Source organism: Sphaerulina musiva (genome assembly GCF_000320565.1).
Source record: "Sphaerulina musiva SO2202 unplaced genomic scaffold SEPMUscaffold_13, whole genome shotgun sequence".
NCBI lineage: Eukaryota > Fungi > Ascomycota > Dothideomycetes > Mycosphaerellales > Mycosphaerellaceae > Sphaerulina > Sphaerulina musiva.
Window position 1 is genome coordinate 606,461 of NW_016017395.1, and position 24,074 is coordinate 630,534.

A 24,074-nucleotide genomic window follows, 5' to 3' on the forward strand; every position below is an offset into this window, starting at 1 on the left:
ATGAAGGAGGCTGCGGTGGTTGGTGAAGGGGCAGAGCTCCATGTTCAAGCACAAGTGGAAGGCTTGGCGTCTGGCTTGGCGGCGAGATCCGACAGAAGCTTACCTACTCTGGCGCTGACTAAGGCAATCCACTCCTTCTTCACTTCCCTTGTTTCCTTCTCGCCTCGCTCCTGCTCCTGCTCCTGCTCCACTTGCCACTCTTTCCCTTCCCCATCTTGACCCGCTATGAGATGCATGCACACACGGCTCCATCCCGAGGCGGCATATCGCCCGAACAGCCGATCTTCACGCACTACAGGTACCTTGCCTACATTGTGTTGATACCTTAATCGTGCTGTCAATTATACCTATCTACCTGACCTTATCATAGTATATCGACAGTGTTTACTGGTCTTCTAGCTACGGTCCGATCTGATGCACATTTAATATGGAGATATCTCCAATTCTACCGGTAGAAGCTCCTTACTTGGTCCACCTACCTAGCTCCAGCGTCTATAGGTGCACATCGGAGTTGAACTGCGCTAGGTAAGGTACTGTAAGGTAGATGGCATTATTCAAAACAAGAGTCCCAACCAATAGCGACTCCTTTACAGGTTTGGTTGCATACATGTACTTCTAGTGTCCACTCAGCGAGCTGTGATGATCATCAAGCCGTGATAGGAAGTTAGGAACGCTCTCCCCTCCCAACCTACATGGTACTTATGCTTTTTTGCACTGCGCAATCCTGAGCCTCGTTATTGGACTAGATCGACTTCATAAGAAGTTTTTTTTTAGTTCTGATAACACGTTCTCACCCTGGAATTTTTTAATACTCTCATCACCATGTAGGTAGTCTCTGCCACCTACTTACGTTAGGTACTTATCCGAGTGGTCTCCCCCCTTCAGTGTCCGGGAGGCTGGACCACAAGTTCCAGGGTATTCATCCATCGTTCACGTTGTGTGACACCCGCTGTCCATGTCCTCTGCGACGACACTTCCGGACGGCTACCAGGCTCCTGCAGCGCTGCTCGATGCGAGCCATCATGGCGCATGGGTCCACATCACCAATGGCTTTGGCCTGGTCGTGATCCTGATATCGCTGGCGATCAGGACGTATATTCGAATCAAAGTCAGCCCCCCGTTCAAGTATGATGATATCGCTCTGGCGGGCGCGACAGCACTCTGTGTCATCCAAGCTGGACTGGTCTTCGCCCAGGTCAGCGCTGGATTCGGCACCTCGATTGACTTGCTCGGCGATGGTGCCATTGTCAAGATTGAAAAGGTGAATTCGCCTTGCTTTCGTTTCGGATCGAGAGACATTTGCTGATCTTCAGAGCAGCTTGGATACGCCGCAGATGTCATGTACTTCTTCACCATCTACACCAGCAAAGCATCTGTCGTCATGCTCTTTGCCCGAATCTCGGTCATTCAAACACACAAAACTATTGCTCGGAGTATTCTTGTATTGTGTGTGCTGTTCGGCCTCGTCTCTCTCCTGCTATGTGCACTGAGATGCGATCTCAATCACCCTTGGAAGTCATTCGGAGAGCATTGTTCGAGCTTGGAGGCGCAAGCTACTGCGGTAGCCGCCTTCGATATTCTCACTGAGTTGATGCTCTTCTCAATCAGCGTGATGCTGGTCTGGGACTTACAAACAGCTGTGATGAATAAATGTCGGGTGGTGCTCGCCTTCGGTATTCGCTTCCCGTGAGTTGCCTTTTTTTCGGCTGCGAATTCGCCGCAATTCACCATATTGAAATTTCTTTCTTTCGGTCATGTTAGTACCTAGCGCATTCAGACTGACTGACTTGTGGAAAGTGTCATTACAGTTATAATCCTTCGTCTGATCTCCATCCGGCATCTTCAACATTCCACAAATCCTACGCTGGACGGAGCTCTCACGGCAATCTTCACTCAGGTCGAAATCTTCTACGGTCTCATGGCAGCAACGGTACCGTGTCTCCGACCGTTTCTCGCAGGCTTCTCCACCAATTATGGTGCCATGAACCAGACGACCGTCATTGGAGGATCTCAGATTGGACTGCAAAGCCAGGACACTTCTGCGGCGCCCAAAGGCAACAGCTTCATCATGTCGCCCGTCACAAGCAAAGAACGGCCATCCCGGCTGTCGATGCTCAAGGGCAAGATCTCGCAAGCGGCCAGGCGCGACACGGGCACGAGTATCTCCAATGAGACCTTCCGACCCGATCAAACGGGCACGGAGACGCAGGTGCGTGGTGGGTATGATTCGCGAAGCATCGGTAGCGAGGCCAGTACGAAGATGATTATTAAGAAGCAAATGCACTTCCATGTGGATAGTGAGCATGAGAATGAGGGTGACAGGTCGGCACGAGCATGTCGAGACTGTGGTAGCTGTATACCATGAAAGGCGTGAGAGTCGAATTGAGGTTCAAAGGATGCAGGCTCACAGAGGCCGCCAAGAAACCACGCACGACCCATGGCCCATGTTGCATGCTGTCTGACATCAATACCGAGCACAACCACCCCACGACATCGAATTCCCGGCAATCCGCAAGTTGATACTACCTCCTACAGGTATGCAGTGAGCCTGTTCCCGTCCTTCATCCTCACCGGCAGCGACGCAGTAAGGACTGTAAGGTACAGGTATCGGCCAAAATCATCTATCTCCTACTTCCAGGCTGGTAGAGGTAGCCTGGTAGGACGACCCCCAGCCCAGCCATCCGCCCAGGGCCGAGGATGCCGAAACGGCGGAGTCAGGCATGTCCATATACCACTACAGGACAGAGAGAAAGCCGTCAATCTTTGGAAGTCCTAAAGTCCTCCACAACTGGCAAGGCTTCATACTTGCGAAATAGCGTGAACTCGCTCGTCAATCTTCTACGTGTCTGCCAACTGTGACAACTGTCTCCAAGAAAGTTCTACTCCGGTCTATTCGGAACCTAGAAAAACGGCCCCTCACTTCCGATGATAATGATTCTCTTGCCTACCACGTTTCGAGAAGAAACAACCTACTACTGTCATACTATGGACCCTGATCAAGCAACACCTTTTGCAGGAGACGCTAAAGATGTCGTCAATAGAATCAGATAGACGAATGCTGTATAGGTAGCTGTGCCGGATGGGGGTCATTTACTCCTAAATTCTAGGAGCGGAAGTGTTTGCGAAGGATAGAATGAACAAGATTGATAGATGACTACAATACATATTACAGTCTCACAATACATACTTCACCAACCCTAGATGAAGCCTTTCGATATACGTTTAGGTTGTTTGTAGTCTTGGCACCCTTCTGTCTACCTGATCCCTGCTCTCTCCCCCACATGCACAAGAAAGAGGGGAGACATGGATTCAGGTCAGGGATGGTCCATGGGAACACACCAAACCCCCTCTTCTTGGTTGTCGACATTGTGAAGAGGTATATAAAGGAAAAAATGTCAGGTCAGGTCAGCTCACGTACCTCACTACTACATACCTATTTACTTTGAAAGAGTTGAAATCTGTCTCTCTCTCTGGCTGTAATATCAGAAACGAGCTCTGAGAACTGCCATATCCTCTACATACTCACCTGATCGTCAATTCCATATATAGCATCACCAGATAAACAACCTCCACCAGCAGCAGCAACAAAGAAAAAGGAAAAGAAAAAGGAAAATGGCAGCTACAGTCGAACAACCTCACTCCTTACCAGATCCTCCCTCCCAACAACAAAAAGCTCCCGCTCCTCCACCATCCTCCACCCCCCAAACCACCAACGACCCCTCCACCGCCAACGGCGCCCAAATCCCTCTCACAGACTTCAACATCCCCACCTTCCCCCCCGAAGCCCGAGGTCTCCGCGCCCTCACCCTCACCTCCGACATCAACACCTCGTCATACCAAGAAATCCTGCTTCGCCCCTGGACCATCCCAACAACTCTCCCCACATCCATCGAAAGTCTAACCCTCGAACTCTTCAGTCTTGGATACCCGCCGAAATTTCTCTCGACGCTGGCGACGCGGCTGCCGAATTTGAAATCTCTCGTCGTGTATTCGCAGTTGTTGGGGGGAGTTTCGAGGGAGCAGGAAGAGGATGCTGTGTTGGCGTTTCGGAAGTGGAAGGGTTTGAGGGCGTTGCATTTGTTGGATGTTTTTGCGAAACCGCATTTTTTTGAAAAAGTGGCGGAGTGGGTGAGGTTTAGGAAGGATGGGGAGGGAGAAGATGGTGATGGTGATGGAGAGGGGAGGAGGGGATTGATGTTTTTGGAGATGAATTATACCTTTCGGCATGAGGATGAGGAGTTTATGGGGTGAGTTTCTTTTCTCTCTCTCTCTTTCTTTCCTCGGTCTTTTTCATCTCTTTTTTCTCCAGCCTTTTCTTTTTGCCCTGGAAAATGGAATGTGAAAGAAAAGAAGTCACAACATATACTAATTGGAATACAACACAGCAAAATCCAAGCAACCGAACTTCCTCTCCTGATCGGACCAGGTCTCATCTCCTGTTCATTCAACCTCGCAGAACCAGAAAATGTCAGCAAAGACGAAGACGAGCAAGACCCGACCGTCATCGCAGGAGCATCCGACAAAGAGGGCATCATGGCCTTCAACAAGACACTCACCAACGAACTCATGCACGCTCTGACCGAAGACGAGAACAAACCCAAAGGACTTCGGGCACTGAATACGACACTCTATACTCTATCGCCCGAGCAGATTCGAAAAGTCATGGCTACACATACGGGGCTGATGGTAGTCAGTATGACGGCAGAAATTGAGCCGGGAGAGGAAACGAAGAAAGCCTTGTTGGGAGCGATGGAGCAGTGTAAGGATTTGGAACAGGTGGAGATTGTGGCCAACCCGAGTTTGCCGTTCTTTATGGGTCAGTATCTGTCTGCTCTCTGCTTGTCCGACGCTGCGAATCGATGTCCGGTGTGATACCTACTTCTGGTGTCATCGTGGGCAGCAGCAGCAGTCTTCCATTCATTCCAAGTAAATACCTCTTTGCTAGCACATCCGCTGACCTGATTGATTACAGAGGTGCAGAATCCCCGAAAACAGGTTTTGGCCAAGACGTTCCCGGATGTATTCGACATGAACAGGCTCTCCGAGAAGCTGTCGAAGCTATCGAACTTCAAAGCCAATGTCCTGCGTACTGTCACGCTTGGAAACCTCGAGTGGGAAAAAGTCGAAGGGAAGTGGAAGGGTGGTGTGAAGGTAAGTCAAACCAATACGAAATGTGTCGTCGTCGTCGTGTGGCTGCTGATTGATGGATTGTTGCAGGAAGGAAAAGGAATGCCTGTTGGGTCCATTCAGGCATCTTAGGTACCTACCTTAGATATCTGTTTGTCTCTCGTTCATTCGAGCTCTGGCAATCTCAACAGCGTAGCCTCGTCGTTCCTTGCTTTTTTTTTCTTTTTGCGGTCATTCTCCCCAAACCCGCCATGCTGCCATATGTCATCCATATTAAAGCGTAATGTTGTCCGTCTTACCTACCTACCTTCTCAATATCGTGACCTTCCAACAATGCCCTCCTCTCCAGAAAAGCTCTCTCACAGTATCCATGGAGGACTGGAAGCGTTCACACATCTTTCATTTGCGATCTCTATATGTAGCATCCTCATCAGAGCCATAGCGGACTATCAGACGCTTGTATGCAATCAGAGCCACCGACACTCACTTTTTTGCGCCTGTTTCAACCTTTGCCTTCCTCTCTCCATCTAAGCGGATCCATTGCTCGTGGCCTTTCCAGCCTCAATTACACCTCTCACGCCACCTTTCCCTCCCTTCTCTTTGGCAACAATCGTCAGCGTCAGATCTGCGGCCACGTTGATCTGCACTTCCACAACACCCTTGGCCTTGACACCCTTGATCGCAAACTCGGCAAGCGGCTTTCCAGCTTTCCAAACCTTCTCCCGCACTTCTTCGGGCTCGTCATCCGAGTCCTCCTCGCTGTCATCCTCGTCCTTGCCGTTCGTGGCAGCCTTTTCCTCTTTCGTGACCTTGATCTCGCGCACACCTTCGGCCAGCTTGAGAAGCACGTCTCCACCCGTGGGAATGGTGATGTGTGCCGTTCTCCGTGCTGGAGCGGGCGTGTCTGCGGGTACAATAACTGAGAATTGGTTGTCGGCTGTGACGAGACCGACGGCATTCTGAAGGTGCGGTGTCACAGTGACGACCGCTTCGGTGTTCTCCTTGACATCGGCTGGCTCGAATTCGGAGATCAAAGAGGCTTGGATGGCCGCTCCTCGGGATGTCAGTTCGGATGGGTTCACGGCAGAAGGACTGGTGCTGGGTGCGATGACCGATGTGCTCTCTGGGAACGCGCTCTGCAGGTTAGAGGCAATCTTGGGCACATGCGACGTCCCACCAGAGAGGAGGATTTGGTCGACGTCTAGAACGTCAAGGTCGGCCTTTTGCACGGCTCCCTGTACCAAACGCGTGAAGGAGCTGAAGACCTTGTTGCCAAGGAGCTCGAATCGTGTGCGGTTGACTGTGAGTGTGAAATCGATTCCATCAATCAAGCTCTCAATAGAGAAGTTGGCAGATTGTCCAATGCTGAGCGCCTTCTTCACAGCCTCAGCTTCGAGAGTCAGCTTCGACAAGCTGCGCTCATTTTCGCGGGGGTCCTTTGCGTTCTTGTTCTTCTTGAGAAACTCTTTCGCGGCGTATTCGATGAGGACCTTGTCGAGGCTGGCGCCTCCGAATTCGTAGTCGTGCGCAGTTGCAAGAGTAGTGTAGATGCCATTCCTGCTGGCAACCACTGCAATGTCCGATCGTGTGCCTCCAAGATCTGCCACCACCACAACCTTATCCTGGTGTGCGGGCTGCGACTCTCCGGAAGCGTGAATTTTCGCATCGTAGGCCAAAATTGCAGCAACAGGTTCTGGAATGAACTGCAGAACCTCAATTCCGGCATCCTTTGCAGCACTTGTCAAAGCCTCCTTTTGCGAGTCTGTGAAGTCAGAAGGCACTGTGATGACAGCCGCATTGATCTCCTTTCCAAGGTAGTCACCAGCAGACTGTGCCAGCCGCCTGATGTGCCTCGTGGCGACCTCATTGATGCTCAATGTGCTCTTCTCGCCCTCTTCCTTTTCTTGCACCTGGAATGCCACGCTCTTTCCACCATCGTGCTCGATTGGATGTGCGCTGGAGTGATTCGCAGTGGGGTCGATCTCCTTGAAGGACTTTCCGAGGAAGTCTCTGAAGTAGGCAACGGTGTTGCGTGGATTCCTCACGATTTGGGCCTTTGCCTGTGCGCCAACGAATTCTTCGCCTGCAACGTAGGAGATGGCAGTGGGGATTTGACGGTCTCCATCGGGATCAGCTGTTACAGCGAGTCAGTGTTATCCATGTAGGAGAGAGTGGGATGTGGTATATACCAATAACCTCTGCCTTTCCATCTGCCGCGTTGGTGTAGGCAATGCTGGAATATGAGTTGCCAAAGGAGATGCCAATCACGTTGCGCGAGCTCTGCTGCTCCGAGGAACCGTTGTCTGCGCTCATTTTGAAGCCTGTTTCTCGGAGACAAGCTGAGTGAGGATGAGTGGGAGGTATGTGTGTGTGCGAAGTGCTCGTAAAAAAGTCGCAAGGGTCTCCAACCGCTACGGAAGCCGGCAACGATCAACACGAAACCCTAACCAGCGCTGACTACATTTCGCTCTCTAAAAACATCACAGCCAGCTCTTCGCATACCATCTCTCTCCACGAAGTCACTCAACATGGCTTCTCCGACAGTCCTTTTACCAGGCGACACCATTCCTCCTTCTCTTCTACCCAAATCGAAAAAAGGAACTCTCACGCTCGGCCCCCACCTCCGCCATCTCCCCCCTTCAACCCTGCTCTCCACCACCTCGGGCACCCTTCAAATTGACCCCAAGAAATCCGCCCTCTGGCTCGAACACCCCAATGGCCGCTACATTCCCGCCGTCAACGATCTTGTGATCGCTCAAGTCCATCATGGCAGCACAGATACTTTCCACTGCTCTCTCACACCTCACACACCGTATGCACTACTCGGCCACTTAGCCTTCGAAGGCGCGAACAAGAAGACTCGACCGCAATTGAAATCGGGAGACTTGGTCTATGCGCGAGTGGCCAAGGTGAGTAAATGGGAAGATACGGAAATTGAATGTGTCAATTCGAATACGGGCAAGGGAGAAGGTATGGGGCCATTGACTGGTGGGATGGTGTTTGATGTTTCCGCTGGGTTTGCGAGGAGATTGATGCTAGGCGCGAAGAAGGGTGGAGTGGTGATCTTGGATGTTGTCGGCGAGAAAGTCAAGTTTGAGGTTGCTGTAGGGAGGAACGGGAGAGTGTGGATTGACAGTGCGAGTGTGAGAGAGACTGTCACTATTGGGAGGTTGCTTGTAGCGGCTGATGAGGCCGGCTGGGATGAAGAGCGACAGAGAAATGAAGTCAAGAGGGCATTGAGGGAGATTGTGGGTTAAAAGATCTGTTATGCTCTGGACATTGCTATAAGTGGTGCACCCATGGAAGCAGTAAGAAGGTCGCGGGAGATTCTGGTCCAGACGAACAAACGAGCGATTATCGATCAAAGCTCAAAATTCAGAAGGCATGGTGTACCGCTCTGCGCAAGGTCATTCGTCTCGAGTTCGACACGCTGATTGCGGTCACGAGACTTCAGACTTGGGACACCGCTTCATCCTATCACCTCGATGGTTTCTCCTGACATTTTCGCAACGCTGGAACGAGAGCTGGTCAACGAGCTCCCTCATGTTCAGCACAAATTGGAAAAGAGCCTCTGGCTTTTGCACGCCAGTCTGCCGCCAAATAGCCACCGCGGCATAAAGCGCATCTGGTGCCGCCATGGCTGCACATTCGCCGTAGTCTCTCCAACCGGGCATAACGCAAGCTGCTCGGCGGTGGACTTCGATCTTGATCTTCTTATCCGTCTTCTTGCGTCGTGTCATTGGAAAGCGCACACTCGTAACGAAGCTCTCATCAGGGATAGGGTTACTCGGTGCAGCTTTGGTACTTTCGAAACCAGCTAGAGGATCCCGGTAGCTGAAACACCATTTCTTCACTGCGGTGAAGCACTTTCCACCTTCGTTATGCTTGGCACTCATCCTCTCTGCCCATCTTTCAACGGCGATAAGTCCTGTGACGGGTTGTCTCTTCGACGCCTGTTCATAGTTCTGTGCGAGCATGCGGACACCCTGGGCAGGAGCAGTGATATCGACTGCGAACGTATTCTCGCCGTAGTAAATCGGCAGGACTGCCAATCGGATCTCTCTGCAGACCATCGAGATGTCGGGTTGCTCGCGATCGTTGACTGAAGCAGGCCACACACAGAGCCTCGAATCAACGACAACGAGTCTGTAAACGCGGATTTTGACTGGAGCTGGGAGGTCCATAAAACGGAATGTCTCATTCTCCTCCTCCTTCGTCTCAACTCTGTTCTTTCTACGCCCTCTCTTTGCTTTGGGCCTTGTTAGGTCCAACACAACCTTTACCTCTACATTCTTCTTTAAAGTCTCTCTGAAGCGCAATACCTTGGTAGAAACGAAGCGATCCGTGAAGGGGATGTACTCGATTCCTCCTGTTGAGTTGACCTACGGAACAAGTCAGTCAACTTGGATGACCATCGTGTCAGGATTCTGTACTCCAAACCCCAGGACAACATCAGCTGAGTACAATCAACTTACACCCCATCCCGCACTCTTACTCTGCATCTCCAATAGCTTCGTCAAGCCTGGCACTCTCCCTCTCGCGCTCTTCGAAGGCATCCTAATTCCTCGTTTCTCATCCCGATTATGCCTCTCACTCCCAATTGTAGCCCTCACAGCACTCATCTTCTGGCGCGCGGTGATTGGCTTATTGGCCGTCGAATGTTTCTTCCTCGTATCAGCACGACGAGCAGCTCGCAACGTCGCAGCTCGCAAGTCCTCTTCGGCATGCTGCGTCATTTCACCCGGTGGCGGCAGAGATTGAGGTTTTCTCCCATCGGCTCTCTGGCCAGGGTGTGTACCTGTAGCAGTGGGCACATCGCTTGGCGCGGCGCGTGTAATTGCCGCATCGTCGATAGCAGGTAGGGGAGGCATGCTTGAGGTTGATGATTGGTGATGAACTGCTTTGAGTGGCAGAAGAGCAGGAGTGTGAAGAAGTCATGAAGATGGATGGATGTGGGTCAATAGAATGAAGAAAATGGCGGGGAGAAGTGAATGAAAGATGACTTCAGAATAGGGGGATCACTGCTGAACATCAAGCTGAATGGCGAGTTGAATGTGGATCAAGACGAGGATAAATGAAGCTTCACGTTTCTCTGCATGCGAAGTTGCGACTACATGTATGGATCTCAGAATGCTTTTGAAGTGAAGTCAAGTGTGCAGATCTCTTGTTACCACCGGATTCGATCTTAATATCGATCACACGAGATGGCAACTTCTGGCGCAATTCTACGCTACTGTTGGTCCGGGTTGAAATATAATTCTTGACTTTATAATGGCTCAATGCTGTATGTAGAAGGTAGTATAGTATAATAGTTGTTCATCCCGCTATCCCACTTCAATTGGGAGGGAAAGAATGCAAGGAAAGTATAGCCGATGACGCGCTCCCGAGTGCCCCTCCAGAATTTCCAGTGACTCCCCCACAAGAGTCACAGCCACAGCAGTAAACAAACAGCACGAATTTCTGTAAGTACATGTACCTGACCCATCCGTGAGTACCATTTGCACAACGACACACTCGCTCACACTCTAATATACTTCTCGTCGAGTACAGTCAGCATGTCGGAACAAGAATTGCCCACCCGACCCAAAGAGAACGAGGCCCCCGCAGAAGCCGCTGCCGATGGAGAAAAAGGGCCCAGCAAATCTGCGCTGAAGAAGGCGGCAAAGGAAAAGGAGAAGGCGGAGAAGAAGGCGAGACTGGCTGCAGAGGAGGCTGCGAGAAAGAAAGCCGACGAGGCCAACGATGTGTCCAAGGAGGATTATGGCGAGCTGCCAATGGTACGGGAGACAACAGGACCCAAGTACGAGACGTTTCTCGATCTTGCAGCCGAGTATGATGGGAAAGACTTCAAGTCTGCGGATGCACCCAAAGTGGTCTTCCGTGCCACTGTCCTGAATGCGAGGAATCAGAGCGCCAAATTGTCGTTTCTCACTTTCGCGCAGCAGGAACAGGTAAGAACTATCGCAACAAATGGGTGTTGCTAGGTTTGTGACCTTCTGCTAACATCGAGTCTCTTCAATCTTACAGACCATTCAAGCTGTCGTGGCGGGAAGCGAGACTCTCAGCAAGCAAATGGTCAAATTCGCGGGCAGCATACCCACATTGAGTGAAGTCTTCGTGCATGGAGTACTCAACAAGCCATTCGAACCAGTCAAGAGCACGACCGTGCAGAATCTCGAAGTTCATGTGACGAAGCTGTACCTGCTGAACAAGGCCGACCAGCAGTTGCCGCTTCAAGTGGCCGATTGTGAAGGACGTATCCCAGCTGAAGGTGCTGAGAACGACGTAGGACTCCCTCCCACTATACAGCATATGCGAGGATGGCACTGACTGATGTTTGAAATATCTAGGTGCCAGAGGACGGCAAAGCCATTGTGTCCATCGACACGAGGCTGAACAATCGTACTCTTGACCTGACGGCAAGCCTTAACCACTCTATCCTCAAGATCAGAGCTGGTGTCAAGAAGCTTTTCCGGGAGTATCTTGAGAAGCGCGGCTTCCTCGATGTCGATGTACCGGAAATGCTCGGAGCTGCCACCGAAGGTGGTGCTTCTGTGTTCGAGGTTAAGTACTTCGAAAAGAAAGGCTACCTCGCACAGTCCCCACAATTCTACAAGCAACGACTCATCGCTGCTCGCTTCGAAAAGGTCATGATGATTGGACACGTCTTCAGGTCAGAGAACAGCAACACCAATCGCCATCTGACTGAATTCGTGGGACTTGATCTGGAGATGGCCTTCAACCAGCATTACCACGAAGTCGTGTCATTACTTGAAAACCTCTTCCTGTCCATCTTCAATGGCCTCAACGAACGCTACAAGAAGGAGACCGAGCACGTGAGAACTGTTTATCACGTGGAGCCGTTCAAGCTGCCGGAAGCCGGCAAGGTCCCACGACTCGAGTTCAAGGAGGGTATCCAGATGTTGCGCGACGCAGGGGAAGAAATTGGAGACTTTGACGATTTGAGCACGCCTCAGGAGAAGAGGCTTGGTGCTCTGGTCCTGGAAAAGTACGGCTCTGACTTCTATGTACTCGACAAGTACCCTCTCATCGTGAGACCTTGGTACACGATGCCTACCACGGAGACCCAAGCCAACTACGACCCCAAAGACCCCAATGCTGGCTACTCCAACTCCTACGACTTCTTCATGAGAGGACAAGAAATCATGTCTGGTGCTCAACGTATCCACAAGGCAGAATTCCTCGAGAAGAGAATGAAGGAGCACCCCAATGCCGTCGATCCCAAACACCCCGGCATCGCTCCCTATGTCGATGCTTTCCGACAAGGTTGCCCGCCACACGCTGGCGGCGGTATCGGTCTTGAGCGCATTGTCATGTTGTGGTTGGGTCTTCCCAACGTGCGACTGGCGACTGCCTTCCCCAGCGACCCGCGTAGATTGCCATAAAAAGGTGATGGTATTGCAGCTACGCCGGCGTTGTGGAGTGCGTATGAAGCGTTCGCGCAACAAAAGCATGGAATACGAGCAGTCTGAGCCGCGAGGCAGCAGATATGCGAACGAGACGAATGAGAAAATGCCTGAAGAAATCGGCCAGTCATCACTGAGCCCATCCTGACTTTGGCTTTTATCATGTCCATATCTCCTCGCCGAGCTGTCGATGCGTGCAAATGCTCTCAAGTAGGACTCTGGTCAATGCTCATGACTGTACAGACTATAGCACTCACCAAGATGTAGTTCTATCGTCCCTCTTTGGCGTTGCCTCTCCAGAAACCGCCATCACCTTCCCCCAAAAGAAAATTGCGCGCCTTACAGCTTTGTGCGCTCAACCCGGAAGCCATAGAATGACGAAATTATCGGCTCGGTAGTACATAGGAAGATAGGAAGAAATTGAACCGAATAGTAGTAGACGTTCCGACTATCCCTCCCTCCTGCGCCCCCTTTGCAACGGAGGCTGTCCGCGGATATCACTGACTTTCTGTCTCCGGGAAAAGCTTCATTCTATTTATAGGAGGGCCTCCCGTCCAAAAAAGAAAAAAAGTATATACTCCCCGTTGGGATAAGGTTAGGTTAGGTATGTAGTCGGAGTCGGAAGCGTAGAATTCTTGGCGGCACTTTTGAGGAAGAAGCTTGTTGTTGTTGTTGTTTTTTCGGGTTTGGAAATTTGAGGTAGCGAACGAGCGAGCGGTGTTCATGATTTTGCGGTTGCACGAGGCACTTGGAAGAGTTTTTTCTCATTGTGAGTGAATGATTTGACGTTGTCATGTGATGCCCGAGCCATGGAGGCAGAAAATCGAGCAGGGTCAAAGGATCTCAAGGAAGTGGGAGATCGCGTCCCGCGCCGAAGTTCCCGCTGGTCGGGTTCGGGTTCACTCCACTGCCCGCGAAGGCCCGGAGCCGGCTTGGCGTGTCAAGTTTCACGTTGTCTCGTCTTGTCTCTCTCTCTCCCTCACCAATGTGGTTATCATGCAAAATCGGCTTTATCTCGTTCTTTTCCATTTCCAGCTCTTCTTCTTCTTGCTCTTCACCCCGAGGATCGTGATTTGAGTCGCGAGGTCGATGGTCACGACAATCTATGGATGATGATGATGATGATCATGATGATGATGTATGGTACACCGGCTTCGTCACGGATCGGGTCCCAACACCCACGCTGGATAATGTATCCTGGCAAAGTTTACGCACTCCGCATGCCTCAGGACAACGGTTTAAGCTCCTCTCTGACTGTTGTCTGACACTCGGATGCGCGTAAGCCGCCTTTGTGGAGTGGAAAGCGGCGCTCGACAGCGTGGACTTGCAGCTTGGTGAGCGCTCACTCATATCTCGTTGAAGAAGAGTGCTATTGAATTCGGCAGGGCATCGGTACTTTGGGTATGTTGTGGTTATCGGCTGAGAGATACCTATACTCTATCATGCCCCGAGCCAGGCAGTCAATTCGTCATTTTCAGTCTCTCGAGCGGCCAGTCCTTTCAAGGGCAATCTGCCCTCATGGGGGTTGGATTGGGAATCTCAAAACCGTCTGATCATATTGTGGGCAATGGCAGAGCGCCAAAAACTCTTACTGGGAGCTTGACAGATCCAGGCTGCGATCTGTGGCAAACCCGAAGAGATTTGTCTCCACCATCACATCACGAATATGCTATCTTCCTAGATTTTCGATCGACTCCTGGATGTCCTGATCACGCTCATGCGTCGCGGCATGTCTGCTTTCATCACGCTCGGATCCTTCCTCCTCGGCCTGTAGGTGCTCGCCAACATCTATCAACCCAGCCAGCGATTGGCAAGTCTGTTGGACAAACTGCCACACACACTCTGAGAGTCGTATACCAGCATTTCGGTCTTTGTGTGGCTCGCGTAGCTGCTCCCTCTCTAACACGGAAAAGCCATTCACATGATTATGTGTGGGCAGTTGTGTTAGATCAAATCTTTCATCGACTGCTGTGTTACCTTTCACCAGCCATCCGGGCTCTCAACAGCGGCTTCCTGTCGGAAGAGGCAATGACAATCCACAGATCCCTCGAACTTTGGTTCGAGCTCCCAGATGATGCCCAAAGCCTCACCTTCAGCGTGATAGGAGACTTGCTCTCCAAGAGAAGAGCAAATTTGCATCGGTGTCGTTGGTGATGTCGTCTCAACCAGATAGATGATGGCTCGATTTGAAGCACGACATCCTCATGAGACAAGAAATGGAATCTGGACTTGAGAGAGCAAATGACGAGGTGTATCATGCAATGCTTCTCGAGCCCAAGGCAATGCGCGGCTCCAGAAAGGTGTTGCCGGAACGACGTGTGTGAACGCTGCCCCTCGGAGAATAGTGTGTCGTGGATGTCGCGGCTGGCAAACTGGGAGCTCGAATTCGACAATATCGGAGTCAAAGTATCGTGTTGCTCCGGAGACACATGAGAGCAGTTGCCGTATGCGGGGAAAATTGCCGTTGCAGTTGTGGTGTGATAGCAAGGCTGTCCTCGCAGCACGCGAGTTCGGCATGAACTGCCCTCCAACCTCCAAACGCTGCAATTCACAGGCTTAAACTATATGTGCTCTAACTTTCTAACTTAGATCACGAAAAAGTGAGCCGACGTCACCGACCCTAATTCGACATTTTACATGTAGTTGAAAGTAAGCATAACGGCTGGTGAGAGTGACTCGTTACCAACCAGAGTGTGACGATTTTACCCTGCACCGGATGCACGATTGACTCGAAACACCTCTTTTGGGCGTGCTGATAGGAGGAGAAGCGCTGTTCAGACCCTGGCTGCAGCGTAGGCCCCTGGGTACCTAGGAGGTACTAGGCAAGTCTGTGCAGGTGTCTCTTCCTGGAGCGGTAGTGGTGCGAACAAACGAAGTACGAGATTCATCTCCTAGCAGAGTGGCAGACATACGAGTAAGATCCGGATCCCGGTGGCAGGCCTAGACTTCCATGGGGAGCCTCGTCGCCAAGAGCCCATCAAGCTCAAACATGTATCGACGACATGGATCGCTCTGGTCTACGCTACAGATGTGACATCATCTATCTCATTCTCATCTCTCTGCCACCGCCTACAGGTATCTAAGCTATGTCACTTAGGCTATCTATAGCACTTCCAAACCGTGGCATCCTCGGCGGCGGGACCGCACGCGGTGTACAGGCACGTGGCAGCAACTCTGTTATTGTTGTTGTTGTTGTTGTCGTCGCTCCACGTGTGGCATTCACGGATTGCTTAGCTTCCGTAGCTCTAGGAACAGGTTCCCACCGAGTGAGTGCTACCTCCTAGTGACAGCAGCGTAGCAACACACCGTGATGTCGTTACCCTCCCCGTCGTCAGCGACAACGAGGTTCTGGAGGCAGGCCATGGCTGGGAGTCTGGGACAGAAACAGGCCGAGTCCTACGCGCCGTGCAGATGGGCTGGTGAGCCTGGTGAGCCTGGTGTTGCTTGTGTTGTGCCGAGCTGTCACCAGTGTGTGATAGGGATGATGGACGAGAGATTTGCTGGTGGAGCTCACCTATCTTGACGTGCAACAAGCCTTTTCTGAAGCTGCCTATCTCTCGGGCTACGACGTCTGGGCGCTGGGTCGCGCGCGTGTGGTCACTGTAGTGAATGCCGGTTGGGTCGAGATTGACAACCCTATAGGGTGCCAAAGCTGAGTCATCAGGTATACGAGAATGCGAACATGGCGTCGTTGGGGGCTGTGCAGGGAATAAATACACCAAGGGCTGGGGACCGCCAGCATGCCGGAAGAACAGATGGGCGTTTTGATTCGCTCTCCGGATTCCTGCCTTAGGTGTTCGGTACGCGAAAGTCCTACGAACCGAACAGACGCTCGACAGATGCTTCAACCCCAGACCACTCTAATCCCCTATGGCGCTCACCTCCTTGGCATCCGCTTCGTATACCTCGCTCTGCTCGCGTTCCCTCGGACTATGGAGATCCTAAGCACCCGCCCTGCTGTGTTTAGCATTGGCAGCACATTGAATGGATGTATAGCCACAATGTTGACCAGGTCTCAGTGTAGAGCAGCAGGTATATCAACCACTCGCTCGTCCCGACTGTCATCATTCTCATCCATCCATCAATCCATCATTCCAACTTCAGCAGCAACACAGAGAGCAGCAGTCCAGCAGTCTTTAGACCTTCGAGTTCCAGACCCGCAACACACATAATAGACCCACGAATACCAGACACTCCTCCACACATACACAACCGCACAAATGGCGAACGGCCAGAACCCATGGAAGTATGAGCCAAACGTTGGTCTCGCAACCATCGTTTGTATCATTTTCATCTTCTTGACCACACTCCATGGCTACCAACTCCTGCGAACCAGAACTTGGTACTTCATTGCCTTCTGGATAGGTGGTGTTCTCGAGTGTATCGGGTATCTTACAGTAAGCAGCACCCCTCCCCCCGCCGAACCGTCTGACACGGTGAGCAACATCCCACTAACACTCGCATCAATAGAGAATTTGGTCTGCCAAGCAAAAGCCAGACTACTCCACGGGACCATATGCCATCAGTCAGATCATGGTGCTGATCGCACCTTCGCTCTTCGCTGCTAGCATGTACATGGAACTCGGACGCATCATCCGCCTCGTTGGAGGAGAAGCCTACTCCCTCGTGCGAGTCTCCCGGCTCACAAAGATCTTCGTCATTGGCGATATCATTGCCTTTTTGGCACAAGCTGGAGGTAAGCAACGATCATCTATATCTCCATATCTCTCTCACACATACTAACTCCACCCTCCTCTCACAGGTGCCGCTCTCCTCTCCTCCGACAGCGTCAGCACATCCAACACTGGCCAGAAGATCCTCATCGTCGGTCTCGTGATCCAAATCATCTTCTTCGCCCTCTTCGTCGTCGTTTCCCTCGTCTTCCACATGCGCATCGCCGGCAAAGCCACGGAGAAGATGATGCAATACCCATCGATGCCATGGAAGAAGCACTTGGTCAACATCTACGTCGCATCCACCTTGGTCCTCATCCGTTGCATCTTCCGTCTGATCGAATACGCTGCCGGTGAGGATGGATACCTGCTCACCAACGAGTGGCCCAACTACGTCTTTGACACTCTGCTCATGATCATCGTCATGGTTGCTTTCAACGTCATCCACCCCAGTGAGGTCAAGGCTCTGCTCAACGGCAACGGTCGCGCCATGAGGAAGATTGTCAAGTCGCACTTTATCTCCCTGCCGGGTCTGGAGGGCAACGGCGACGATGCTGCCAAGGAGGCCAACGGACACCACATGGAGCAGTTCTCATCACGAGTCTAAGTCTGCTGCTGTGGGTGTTGGGACAAGTCGGTCGACTGACTGTGACCAAGAAGTGTGGCTGGGGGTGCAGAGAAGGGAGAAGAAGAAGGAAAGATGCGCATTGATGGATCTGGAGAATCAACATTGTATCATGGGATCAAAAAGAATCAAAGGCGTTTAGCGATGTTTTGGATCATAGCTCGGGATGGCTCTTTTTTTTGTTGTAAATGTGTGTGTGTGCGAGCAAGAGGGAGAAAGGGAGGGAGAGAGATGATAGGAAATGGTCTTTTGGTTTTTGGTCGTCTATGCGAGCATATTATGCTTTTTTAACGAGTACTACGATGGATCGAGAGAGAGAGAGATGAATGAGAGAGCGAGCCATATATAGAGAGAGACACACTAGATGTAATAATATATATCTTAACCTTCACTTCTGATTGCTTCCCTTCTTTCTCTCGTCTTTCGAACATATAGTAAACACACAAACAAACGAAAAGAAAATATCACGTAGCTCTCTTACTACAAATCCCCCTCACCAAGCCTCCTCCCCTCCCCCCTCTCAGTCATCTTACATCTTACAAGTTACATCTCTACTACAAAACTTCGGATCCACGCGCAAACGGAATGACTCAGAAGAGAAACCCCCATCATCCTCCTCCTCGGTGAACTGACTGGGGCTTACCTACCTACCCACCTACCTGATACTACCTCCCTAGGTACTGATACGTTGATTAGTTCGAGTCCAGTCAGCTTTCCTTCGGCTTCGGCTTCGTCTGGAAGTAAACTGAACCAGCCTATCTTGTTAGGAAGGTACAGGTAGCTATGTATCTATGTACCTTATGTAGTCAACGGTCAACGAAGTTACGAACCCTTTATCATTGTTATTATTATTGTGCCACTCTTTTTCTTTTTCCTTTTTTTTTGCTAGGCTAGGCGCACAAAAGACAGAAAGTGTTCGTATGGGATACATGCGATGGTTTGTTTGGTGGTAGTCTCCCTTACGAAGAAGAAGAGGAAGAAGAAGAAGAAGCTTTCTGACTTAGGTACCCAAGGTCATCCGGGCTAGCCGTGCTGACATGGTTCGGTGTGAGAAGGAATTCTCTCGTCTCGGTCGGTACGGATAGGTAGCGAGCGAGTAATCATCATCATTCATGATTAGAGAGAAGAAAAAAAAGAAGAACATTTTCGTTTGTTGAATACCGTACCTATAAAGGTAGAGTAAGAGTAGTCTCATGGAGGTAGCATCCATCAAGATCTACCTTAGGGTCAAATCCGACTTATTTTGGACGTGCACCAGTATTGTGTCAGAATCCATGCCGTATTCAGAGTAGTCGTGAATCGTGGAATCCAGACCGAACCTCGCATTTCCATACGATCGGGTATTTCCGACAAGATGCCGTACGGCTTATAAGGATGTTTGCGATGCATACCAAGAAAGACGGACTTCTTTTCCCCCCTGTAGAGGGTAGACTGTTGCATGAGAAAGGGTCGTTTCTTTTTCGATTTTTGGTTAGTTTTGTTGGGAGATGTTTGAGAGATGTATTTATATACGAGATTATGGATATTGGATATGGGGATTTTGTTGTTGTTGTTGTTGTTGATGGGAGAATGACCTCCCTACCTCCTAAAAGGGGAAAGGGGAAAAGGAGAAAAGTTGCTTCTCTTGGCACGATATTTTGCCAAGTCTCTCCCTGGCCCCTGGGAACTTCTTTTTTCCTTCCTCCGGCCTCTGCTTGTCTGCCTGTCAGTGCCTTGAAGCCCTGAAGAAGAGGCTGAAAGTGCAAATCACTCCCCAAACAACTCTAGTCTAGTCTGATGTCCACGCGGCGGTCCCCGACTTCTCTCACTCACTCACTCACTCACTCTCGTTGTTGTTGTTGGTTGTACAATGAACTGACTGCTACACGGTGATGTAGACATATACACACTCTCTTTTTTCCTCCACGCAATCAATTTCTCACTACACGCACTCTTGATTGCGCAGTCATTCTTTTTCCTTTCTTGATAACATGCCAGATGCCTCCTTCACGGCCTTCTGAGCTCCTCTCATTTCTTCTCCTGCTACTGTCATTACTACTACACCATGTGGACGCGGTCGGAATCATGTTCACATCACCCGCGGCGGGCTCGACCATGCCAGCAGGGCCGATTGTGAGTAGTCCTGCCGCTGCCATGATGTGTCAGCCATTTGTCTTGTCTATACCGGGCTGACAGAGGTGCCACAGACTGTTCGATGGACGGACGCGGGAGGATCGCCGAATATGGCCGATTTGGATACATATATGCTCCAACTTAAAGTGGGAGGCAACGACGCCGACAATTCCGAGGTCGTAGCCACGCTGGGCACGAATTCGAGCAGAGTGGCCGATGGACAGGTCGTGGGCGTGATTGCAGCAGACGTGGCCGGCTCGGTCGAGAATGGCTTCTACTTCAAAATGACGAGTACTACCAACGAGGGGAATACCGTCATCAACTACTCCTATCGCTTCACGCTCATCAACATGAACGGCACGACACCGAGCATCGCGCTCGATGGCGCGAATGCTGCTCAGGGAAGCGATGATGTCCCCTCCTCACAGTACAATGTGATTACCGGTCCCGTAGCCGCTACAGGCCCATCCGCCGCCATTACCACGACAGCCACTGCGACGGCCACAGCCACGGCAACCTCGACCAATTCGGACGATGAAGATGACTCGGATAGCTTGAGTTTAGGGGCAAAGATAGGAATAGGGGCGGGTGTAATTCTCGCTCTGGTGGGCGCCGTGAGCATCGTCGCATGGGCATTCATGCTATACCGATACAAGAAAAAGAAGAAGCGGGAACACGACCGAGCCGACAATACATTGGAAGGCGGCTATCCACCCAAGGATCCTCCTCGAGCCGTGTCGCAGTATGGCAAGGCCGAATTACCGGGTCACTCGAAAGCGAGCTCGCAGGATACAATACCTATGAGTCCCATGGGGCTCGCACACGAGGCTCCCGAGGACGCGAGACCCGTAGAGGCTGCGAGAGCATCGATATATGAACTCGATAGCGGCTGGGATGGCTGGGAAGCCGGCAATGGGCGAAAGAGCAAGGCTTACGATCCTACGAGTGTAATATAGGATGTACCAAAAGAGGGTCTGGCTGGCTATAATGAATATTACGAAAAAATGTGACCACATCAAACTCTCTGCCTATTGCGGCAAATCTTTATAGATATATGGTTGGTAACATGTTTTTTTAATGTTAAATGTAATGGAACGAGAAAGCAAACCAGAAATAAAAGGTATGTGTTTTCCGTCGTCTTGAGAGAGAGAGAGAGAAGGCAAGGTACCGGTATCTATTCGACGCTCACCAGTATATGTAGATGCCTGTGGCGCGCGCGCGTAAAACACACAAATCTGCAACCGCTAGAAAAATAGATTACCTAGAAACGTTCAGTTCGCATATAAACCAATAAGTAAGGTAAGGTAAGATAAGTAAATAGTACCTGCCTGCGTAGCCCCCTAATACTAATACTAATGCTGTGATACCTACCTACCTTACCTATCTAGATTGTTATTCAAGAAATTCCAACCTCCGCTCTTACAATCTCATTCTCATTCTCTCACATATACACTGACATATACACAGACATACGTACTAGAGGAGAGTAAGTATAGTATCAGCTCTCCAGGCAAACAAATTACTCACTTCTAACATTAGGTATATAGGAAGTAAAATTCAAGAGTAAGTTGAACTTTGAGGCAATGTCGCCTTTACTCGCTGACTGGACCTGCCAGTGCAGTGGCTTTTTTATTCAAGTCGTTGAAACTCCATATTCACGGTGGAAATTATACACAGCAAGACTGTTGTCATCATGCGTTCTGATACTGTATCCTGAACATTACAGTACGCATAACAAAAAAAAAGCATAACAATCGTCTCGAGCGCTTGTGATCAAAGTCTTCGGGCGTCTGTCATCTGCCATCTGCTCGTTCCTGGAAAAAGCCAGTTCTCACAATTCCTTCCCTGCCATGACATCGCGCAGACGAAATCGTTCTCGCGGGGAGAAAGGGTATCAAAAAAAAAAAAACAAAACAAGAAAAACAGGACCAGTCGAGTCATCTCCTCCCTCCCTCAAGTTCTCTTCTTGCTCTTCACTCCACCCTTCACCCCCCTCTTCATCCCACCCTCCCTCTCCTTCTTCTTGATGCCCTCCCCCTTGGCCTCCTCCTTCACCTCCTTCAACCACGCCTTCGCCCTCACACTCGAATCCTTCGCCTTCACATCATACAGTCCCTTCACGTTTCCAGGAATTCTCTGGTGCGCCAGGCAATCCGCGCAATTCCAACCCAAGTACCACGGAGGATGCTCGGGTAGCCCCACGCAAGCCAGGTGAAACCATTGGTCACAGTCTCTGATACTGCATTTAATCAAGTCTTCAACGGGGGTTTCTTCGAGGGTGACGGTGAGGGCGCAGAGGCAGATGGTGTCGGTGGTGGTGGTGGTGGTGGTGGTGGTGTTGTTGATGGTGGTGTTGATGGTACAGGAGGGGATAGATAGCGATGGATGAGAGGAGGAAATTGAAGAGGAGGAAGGCGATGAAGTTTTTGCCATCGGCTTCTCTGTTGGTTCTGGAAGTGCATCACCAAGTCCCTCTTCTTCCTCCCCTTCTCCGTGCCGCTCTTGCTCTTCTCCTTCCGACGCGGTCGTCTGCGCAGGGGCACGGTAACCAACGTAACGCAGAATCTTCTCCTGGACGGTGAGTTCCGCCGCAGTGGTGGTGGTCATGCTGGTGATGTTAGTATCACCACCCTCGTTTCGAGATCGTTTGGGCGGAGGCACGCACCTTGGATTGACAGCGGCGCGACGTTGCTGTCGAGTGGCCTTTGCAATCTTGTTGGTGGTAGCGCGGAGGTCTGAAGCCGCGTTCGCTGCTTTTGTAGAAACGCGTCTGGAGCGGGTGGTTCGAGAAGGTGGTGATGGCGAGAGCGGTGGGAGTGTCGGGGCTGCCATTGTGATGTGGGTAGTGCTTGTTGATATGGAGTGCGGTGCTTCCTTCTGGTGATGTCGTAGGTGGTTGCTCTGTGGTGCCTTTCTCGTCCTGTGGTGGTAAGTAATGAAGAAGGTTAGAAAGTGAAGACGTGAATAGCGGGCGGGTACGATTGATCACAGAAAGAGAGACAATAGACGTGCGCAGCTAGGTAAGCAACAATGGGCTTTTGAGCTACCTACCTACCTACCAACCTCTTAATATTCTTCTCTTCACTTCACTCGGCCGAGTCCGCCCAACAACTCCCTTACAATTGGAGAAATCTACAAAGCAGCCTTGGCCAGATTATTCTGAAAATTGGAATCTTTGAACGGCACATTCGCGTCCCCTATCACATCAATCGTCAGCACCAATCTTCTCTCCATCTCCAAACACAGAAACAATAGTAAGCAAAAATCTCCAAGACTTACCAAAGTCCGTATTCTCCAGCGCCGTCCTCGCCGCACTCGGCAGACTCTCCCAAGCAATCAACGGCTGCTGCCCTCCCACCGTACTCGTAAAGCCCAACTGATGATTCACAGGCCAAACATTATAATACCGAATCAAAGGCCGACTCGTCCCACTCATCAAATTCGGCGTCGTCGTCGTATCAAAATCCCCATGCGCACTCGCCGCAACACCCTGCAGCGTCGCAGTTGTCGAAGCCTCCGAGATCCACACGACAATACTTTCCCAATCGTGACGATGTCCCAGACCGTCCGAGGGAGAGTCCTTGGGCCAATACCACGAATACATGATCGCGTACGCTCCGTTGTAGCTCCCCGCTCGAGCGTAGACTTGGCCGGTGTTGGAGGAGCAACTCCCTGAGGAGGAGCCTGAGGGAGCGAGGCCACCGCTGAGCGCAACATCGATCTTGAGTTAGCTTTTCTCTGATGTTTGTTTTGGAAAAAGTCAAAAAGAGGCGCACGCACCCGGTATTGCCAGCTGCATCAACGGCAGGGAATGGTACACAGCCGTTGTCGTTTTTCAAGTACGGCTTGTATTTGAGGTATAACGTGCCCGTGACTCCGCTGGGGAGAGTCTCCGCAAACCCCACCACTGCATCGTGTGCGATGACAGCACGTTTCTGAATTCCGATTACTGGTGCAGAGAGGACAGTAGCTGCAAGGCCAAGCAGCGCAGTGGTAGCTGAAAAGAGCATCGTGTTCGGGGACCGGAGACTTCTGCTGCTGCTGATATGGTTGCGTGAGTAAGTACCTGTACCATTCAATCCTTCCACCCAGCAATGCGTACCTCATAGT

The 24,074-nt window shown here is 51.0% G+C and overlaps 10 protein-coding genes across 10 annotated transcripts; 6 read left to right on the forward strand and 4 right to left on the reverse strand.

The window, feature by feature from the left end:
- Positions 1-955: 955 nt before the first annotated feature.
- SEPMUDRAFT_145407 (uncharacterized protein) lies at positions 956-2,776 on the forward strand (the record flags this gene model as incomplete). Its single annotated transcript, XM_016903102.1, has 4 exons — positions 956-1,261; positions 1,319-1,686; positions 1,798-2,322; positions 2,536-2,776. 4 exons carry the CDS (start codon positions 956-958, stop codon positions 2,774-2,776), a joined length of 1,440 nt encoding a protein of 479 aa, XP_016756238.1.
- Positions 2,777-3,612: 836 nt separating this feature from the next.
- SEPMUDRAFT_159635 (uncharacterized protein) lies at positions 3,613-5,259 on the forward strand (the record flags this gene model as incomplete). The annotated part of the gene is made up of 4 exons (XM_016907861.1): positions 3,613-4,247; positions 4,386-4,816; positions 4,973-5,151; positions 5,218-5,259. The coding sequence occupies 4 exons, from the start codon at positions 3,613-3,615 to the stop codon at positions 5,257-5,259; spliced, it is 1,287 nt and encodes a 428-aa protein (XP_016756239.1).
- Positions 5,260-5,510: 251 nt separating this feature from the next.
- SEPMUDRAFT_152398 (HSP70-domain-containing protein) lies at positions 5,511-7,481 on the reverse strand. Its single transcript, XM_016907422.1, has 2 exons — positions 7,317-7,481; positions 5,511-7,261 (listed from the first exon to the last, which is right to left on the reverse strand). The coding sequence occupies exons 1-2, from the start codon at positions 7,438-7,440 to the stop codon at positions 5,655-5,657; spliced, it is 1,731 nt and encodes a 576-aa protein (XP_016756240.1). The 5' UTR covers positions 7,441-7,481; the 3' UTR covers positions 5,511-5,654.
- A 174-nt stretch (positions 7,482-7,655) lies between these two features.
- Positions 7,656-9,601, forward strand: SEPMUDRAFT_94870 (uncharacterized protein; the record flags this gene model as incomplete). The annotated part of the gene is made up of 1 exon (XM_016910647.1): positions 7,656-9,601. The coding sequence occupies one exon, from the start codon at positions 7,656-7,658 to the stop codon at positions 8,382-8,384; it is 729 nt and encodes a 242-aa protein (XP_016756241.1). The 3' UTR covers positions 8,385-9,601.
- Positions 7,663-9,601, reverse strand: SEPMUDRAFT_152399 (uncharacterized protein). The gene has a single exon (XM_016907423.1). The coding sequence runs from the start codon at positions 9,309-9,311 to the stop codon at positions 8,568-8,570; it is 744 nt and encodes a 247-aa protein (XP_016756242.1). The 5' UTR covers positions 9,312-9,601; the 3' UTR covers positions 7,663-8,567.
- A 1,001-nt stretch (positions 9,602-10,602) lies between these two features.
- On the forward strand, positions 10,603-12,996 carry SEPMUDRAFT_152400 (aspartyl-tRNA synthetase). The gene is made up of 4 exons (XM_016907424.1): positions 10,603-10,614; positions 10,678-11,078; positions 11,155-11,412; positions 11,478-12,996. Exons 2-4 carry the CDS (start codon positions 10,683-10,685, stop codon positions 12,531-12,533), a joined length of 1,710 nt encoding a protein of 569 aa, XP_016756243.1. The 5' UTR covers positions 10,603-10,614; positions 10,678-10,682; the 3' UTR covers positions 12,534-12,996.
- Positions 12,997-16,762: 3,766 nt separating this feature from the next.
- On the forward strand, positions 16,763-18,075 carry SEPMUDRAFT_94877 (RTM1-like protein). Its single transcript, XM_016910648.1, has 3 exons — positions 16,763-16,951; positions 17,025-17,250; positions 17,317-18,075. Exons 1-3 carry the CDS (start codon positions 16,775-16,777, stop codon positions 17,832-17,834), a joined length of 921 nt encoding a protein of 306 aa, XP_016756244.1. The 5' UTR covers positions 16,763-16,774; the 3' UTR covers positions 17,835-18,075.
- A 1,604-nt stretch (positions 18,076-19,679) lies between these two features.
- Positions 19,680-21,170, forward strand: SEPMUDRAFT_74876 (uncharacterized protein). The gene is made up of 2 exons (XM_016910083.1): positions 19,680-19,964; positions 20,039-21,170. Exons 1-2 carry the CDS (start codon positions 19,830-19,832, stop codon positions 20,918-20,920), a joined length of 1,017 nt encoding a protein of 338 aa, XP_016756245.1. The 5' UTR covers positions 19,680-19,829; the 3' UTR covers positions 20,921-21,170.
- A 747-nt stretch (positions 21,171-21,917) lies between these two features.
- SEPMUDRAFT_121622 (uncharacterized protein) lies at positions 21,918-22,796 on the reverse strand (the record flags this gene model as incomplete). The annotated part of the gene is made up of 2 exons (XM_016901700.1): positions 21,918-22,572; positions 22,630-22,796. 2 exons carry the CDS (start codon positions 22,794-22,796, stop codon positions 21,918-21,920), a joined length of 822 nt encoding a protein of 273 aa, XP_016756246.1.
- A 300-nt stretch (positions 22,797-23,096) lies between these two features.
- Positions 23,097-23,974, reverse strand: SEPMUDRAFT_74880 (NPP1-domain-containing protein; the record flags this gene model as incomplete). The annotated part of the gene is made up of 3 exons (XM_016910084.1): positions 23,097-23,161; positions 23,244-23,668; positions 23,745-23,974. 3 exons carry the CDS (start codon positions 23,972-23,974, stop codon positions 23,097-23,099), a joined length of 720 nt encoding a protein of 239 aa, XP_016756247.1.
- Between the last annotated feature and the right edge of the window lie 100 nt (positions 23,975-24,074).

Coding starts and splice junctions, on each gene's coding strand:
- SEPMUDRAFT_152398 (XM_016907422.1), bottom strand. CDS start 7,440: ATGAGCGCAGACAACGGTTCCTCGGAGCAGCAGAGCTCGCGCAACGTG. Junction 7,262..7,316: donor TGGAAAGGCAGAGGTTATTG/GTATATACCACA, acceptor TCGCTGTAACAG/CTGATCCCGATGGAGACCGT.
- SEPMUDRAFT_152399 (XM_016907423.1), bottom strand. CDS start 9,311: ATGGACCTCCCAGCTCCAGTCAAAATCCGCGTTTACAGACTCGTTGTC.
- SEPMUDRAFT_152400 (XM_016907424.1), top strand. CDS start 10,683: ATGTCGGAACAAGAATTGCCCACCCGACCCAAAGAGAACGAGGCCCCC. Junction 11,079..11,154: donor CTTTCGCGCAGCAGGAACAG/GTAAGAACTATC, acceptor TCAATCTTACAG/ACCATTCAAGCTGTCGTGGC. Junction 11,413..11,477: donor CTGAAGGTGCTGAGAACGAC/GTAGGACTCCCT, acceptor TGAAATATCTAG/GTGCCAGAGGACGGCAAAGC.
- SEPMUDRAFT_94877 (XM_016910648.1), top strand. CDS start 16,775: ATGGCGAACGGCCAGAACCCATGGAAGTATGAGCCAAACGTTGGTCTC. Junction 16,952..17,024: donor AGTGTATCGGGTATCTTACA/GTAAGCAGCACC, acceptor TCGCATCAATAG/AGAATTTGGTCTGCCAAGCA. Junction 17,251..17,316: donor CTTTTTGGCACAAGCTGGAG/GTAAGCAACGAT, acceptor CTCCTCTCACAG/GTGCCGCTCTCCTCTCCTCC.
- SEPMUDRAFT_74876 (XM_016910083.1), top strand. CDS start 19,830: ATGCCTCCTTCACGGCCTTCTGAGCTCCTCTCATTTCTTCTCCTGCTA. Junction 19,965..20,038: donor CCATGCCAGCAGGGCCGATT/GTGAGTAGTCCT, acceptor GAGGTGCCACAG/ACTGTTCGATGGACGGACGC.